General features: G+C 41.0%; 1 protein-coding gene across 1 annotated transcript in view; it reads right to left on the bottom strand.

Moving 5' to 3' along the window:
• The window catches only part of cep128 (centrosomal protein 128), a 53,738-nt gene extending 52,128 nt beyond the window's left edge, over positions 1-1,610 (bottom strand). Inside the window, exon 1 of the mRNA XM_008284078.1 lies at positions 1,341-1,610. Coding sequence (XP_008282300.1) covers positions 1,341-1,517 — 177 coding nt within the window. The 5' untranslated portion in view covers positions 1,518-1,610. The remainder of the gene's footprint in view (positions 1-1,340) is intronic.
• Between the last annotated feature and the right edge of the window lie 2,168 nt (positions 1,611-3,778).

Here is a 3,778-nt window from a genome sequence, read left to right on the forward strand (position 1 = left end):
GTGGTGAAGGTAGTTTGGGATAATACACCACAAAGTTTTTTCAAAAAACTTCAAGACAGTCCAACACGTGCTAAGTGCCAAGAGAAGTCAAATGATGTACCAAAGCTTTGGCCTGTAAAAGCCATTTTGTTCTGATTGTTTTTGTGTTTTTAATCCTGTGCACACACTGATAATATATATAAACACAGCATGCATATGGTCGTCTTTTCTGACTTAGAGAAAAAACTGTTTTTAAGATGCTCAACTGATGACAAACTCTCAAACACCAAGTTAATTTGCGTCCGAGTCAGGTGTGGCTTTAAAGGACAGTGATCAGATAGTGTGATTAGCACACAGATATTCCTATAAACAGTAACTGTAAAGGGAGACTTTATCTAACATGGTACGGTGCCACAAATGATCAGAGAAAGAGACATGACAGGCTGCGAGCATGTGGGATGGTGTCAAGTCACTTAGGGCTGGAGCCAAGGGCTTGAATGTCCCCAAGTCCACCACTTGTTGACTAAGAAAGCATTTGAGACAGCTATGGATGTCCGACAATGTGATCCTATCCTCCGACTTCAACAAATTCTTCAGGAGGATAGAATTTGACAAGCAGCATCGACAACCTCATTAACTCTTTCTGTTGCAGATGTGTGGTCGTTGCGATGCGATTGATGGTGATATGTCACTCAGAGCTGAACCAGATACTTAAATGTCCACAATTTCCCCAATTATTGACTAAGAAAGGAAGTATTCCAGACAGCCCCCAGTGTTGAGCAACATCATGCTGTCCTACAAAATGTCTTCCAACGTTACTGAGCCTCACAGAGAGAGAAGAGGAAGGAAGAGTGGGAAAACAACTGATAAGAAACATCACCATTAACTATAGTTTTGTGACTAACTTGTGATTTGTGGTCTGTAAACCCACTCTTTATCTGCTCGCTGTCATTTCCAATACACATGCAGTGTATTTGGTTATGTCATCATGTCTAGTCTGTTGTAGAGATGTCATTTGTTGCAACAATAAATATTTATTACTCTAAGTTATGCTGTGTTCATATGTTGCTGTATTTTCTTGTATCTTAATTAAGAAAGAGAAATAAACATACTCACTGAAACCTTGCCTAAGTAAAACACCTAATGGAGGCCGAAGAGCTTTGCACAGTACTGCATTAATGAAACAAAGCATGCAATATATAAACATGTAAACCCAAAGTAAGCAGGGAAGTTAATGTACTGCTACTCTATGTTATAAATTATGTATTAGGGGTGTTGCAGAGCTACACAACACAGATTCCTGCAGGGTATTTGCAGGTGCATGAAATCTGTGCAGATGTGCCTCTCCAGAGAAAGAGTACCTGTAAGGTGTTTGCCAGGGTGCTGATTTTGTCGGAGATGTCTGCGGGTGGCCCATCGCCTCCACTCCCACTGGCTCTGGCTCTGTCCCGGCCAGACCTGCGGTGGGCTTCCCGTCCCCGAGGCCGATGTCCCCTGTACGTCCTGTCGTATGAATCCGACCCGCTGGATGTGTCCATAGTTTGAACCAAACAAAAAAACAAAAACAAAACCGGCTGACCACGCAAATATGGCGATTAGTGACCAGCACTAGTTTCGCCGGCGGAAGACGCTAACTGTCAACTGTAATCTGATTAACGAACAAAGTGGGATTGTTGTGAAGTTTTGTTGCACTGGATAGTTTTGTCATCGCAAACAGACACGGGAACTTTGACATAGTTGCTTAGATAGACATAAATCTACCTGAACAGCAACTCACGACAACTCAAACTGTCCCTTTCTCAAACGACCGTTCAGGGCATTGTTGTGGGTGATGCTCCTCCTGGCTAGCAACAAGTGGGCACTATTCTGAACGTTAGCTAGCTAGCTAACCAAACGTTAGCCAACTAATTTCACCCGGTGACAATACTGTAAAAACTACAAAACACAAACGGAGGAAATACACACCGTCGTTAGGGATACGTTAAACGGGAGACGGTACTTTTTCGCCCTGCGAGTGATAACAAACAGAAGAACAACCCTCAGCTTCACCGTGCTATGACAACTTGAACTAGCCGCGTCTGAGCAGGAAAACAACACGGCGGAGAGCAGCAGCCCCGAGGGACGACGGGAAATGGAGGCCGTCCGCCGTGGAGCAGTGTGGGAATGTAATATTTGTGAACTACATTGTCCGAAGGTATGCGTTTGCGCCAGTGCTGCCGCTCATCAGTTAGAAAAGAAAAAAGAAAAGAAATGAAATGAAAAGAAGGGTGTCTAAATGCATGTTCAAATTAAAAATAATAATTTAAAAAGAAACTGACAAGAGAAGTTAGAGAGATTTTCAAGACAGGATGGGTACAGCCTATTTTACAGTACAATGCTCTGTTAAAAAATGAATAAAATATTGCGCACATAATACACCTAATCATAATAATAATAATAATAATAATAATAATAATAATAATAATAACAATAATAATAATAATAGGGATTGAACCTCTCTCTACCTGTTAGATGTCCTGTAGTCTCATCAATTCAAAACAATATATAATCTATACTTTATTGATCCCCCACTGGGGAAATGTACATATTACAGCAGCTGGATACAAATGAGGCATGGAAGAAGCAAGACAAGAGCTAAAAGAGTACAATAAAGCTAAAAATCTAAATATAATAAAGACTATGTAGACTTTTCACATGCAGAGGCGTGGCATAATAAATACCTATATGGGTGTGTACAGAAGTATAACCTAAAATAATAAGAATATAATAGAAAAGACTAGAACAATCCTGGTCCTCGAGAGCCCCTATCCAGCATGTTTTAGATGTTTCCGTCTTCCAACACACCTGATTCAAATGATCAGCTCATCATCAAGCTCTGCAGAAGCCTGATAACGATCCTGACCATTTGAATCAGGTGTGTTGGAAGAGGGAAACATCTAAAACATGCTGGATAGGGGCTCTCGAGGACCAGGACTGGGCACCCCTGGACTAGTATATAATAGAAAAAACAAACATTTCTACATGTGTTATGCAACATTCATGCTGCAGTGAAAGACTTGAAAGAGCGACATCAAAAACTGAATATAAATTTACTCTTGTGCATCAGCACCAGGTTTGTATTGATAAAAAAAAAAAAAACCTTATGAGGTAAGATTTCCCTTGGTTGTGGAGGAGAGGCCCTTTTTAAAGGTTTTACAATTAGTGTCATCAAAACAAAGCTGTGGTGTGGTTTGATTTAATTACTGAAGTGCATCTCTTGTACTCATATTGATGCTCAAATACACACACACATATATTTTATTATATATACAATAACTTATTTAACTTTTTTTTTTAAAATAGAAAATAAATATTGTTCCTACAGAGGAAGCATGTTACTTGGGGTTACTCTAACTAAGCAAACTACAGTTATAACAATAACTCTAAACACACTGCTCAAGAGGGGCGACAAAGAGAAAAAAAGAAAGAAAAAAACTATTCTGCAGCCTAACACAAGAGTGCCTCAGAAGTCCACCCTCCCCTCTAGTTTGGAGACCACCTCCAAACCCACCACGGAGCCGCAGCTGTCCGTCCTCCTGCACCTTCACAGCCTCTCTCACACTGCTGGGGCCCTGCGAACTGCTAAAGCGAGCGCACGGCACCGAACCGCAGTGCAGCTCCACAGTCTCCACCTGAGGACACCAAAAACAAACCTCACAGCCTATATTAAACTCACAGGGGCATTTGGTTGCTGCTGTGGACATCGGGAGGACTAAGACCAAAAAACAAAAGACAAAAAAAAAAAAACTACACTTCCAGC

Source organism: Stegastes partitus, unplaced genomic scaffold, assembly GCF_000690725.1.
Source record: "Stegastes partitus isolate 25-593 unplaced genomic scaffold, Stegastes_partitus-1.0.2 Scaffold344, whole genome shotgun sequence".
Taxonomy (NCBI): Eukaryota; Metazoa; Chordata; class Actinopteri; family Pomacentridae; genus Stegastes; species Stegastes partitus.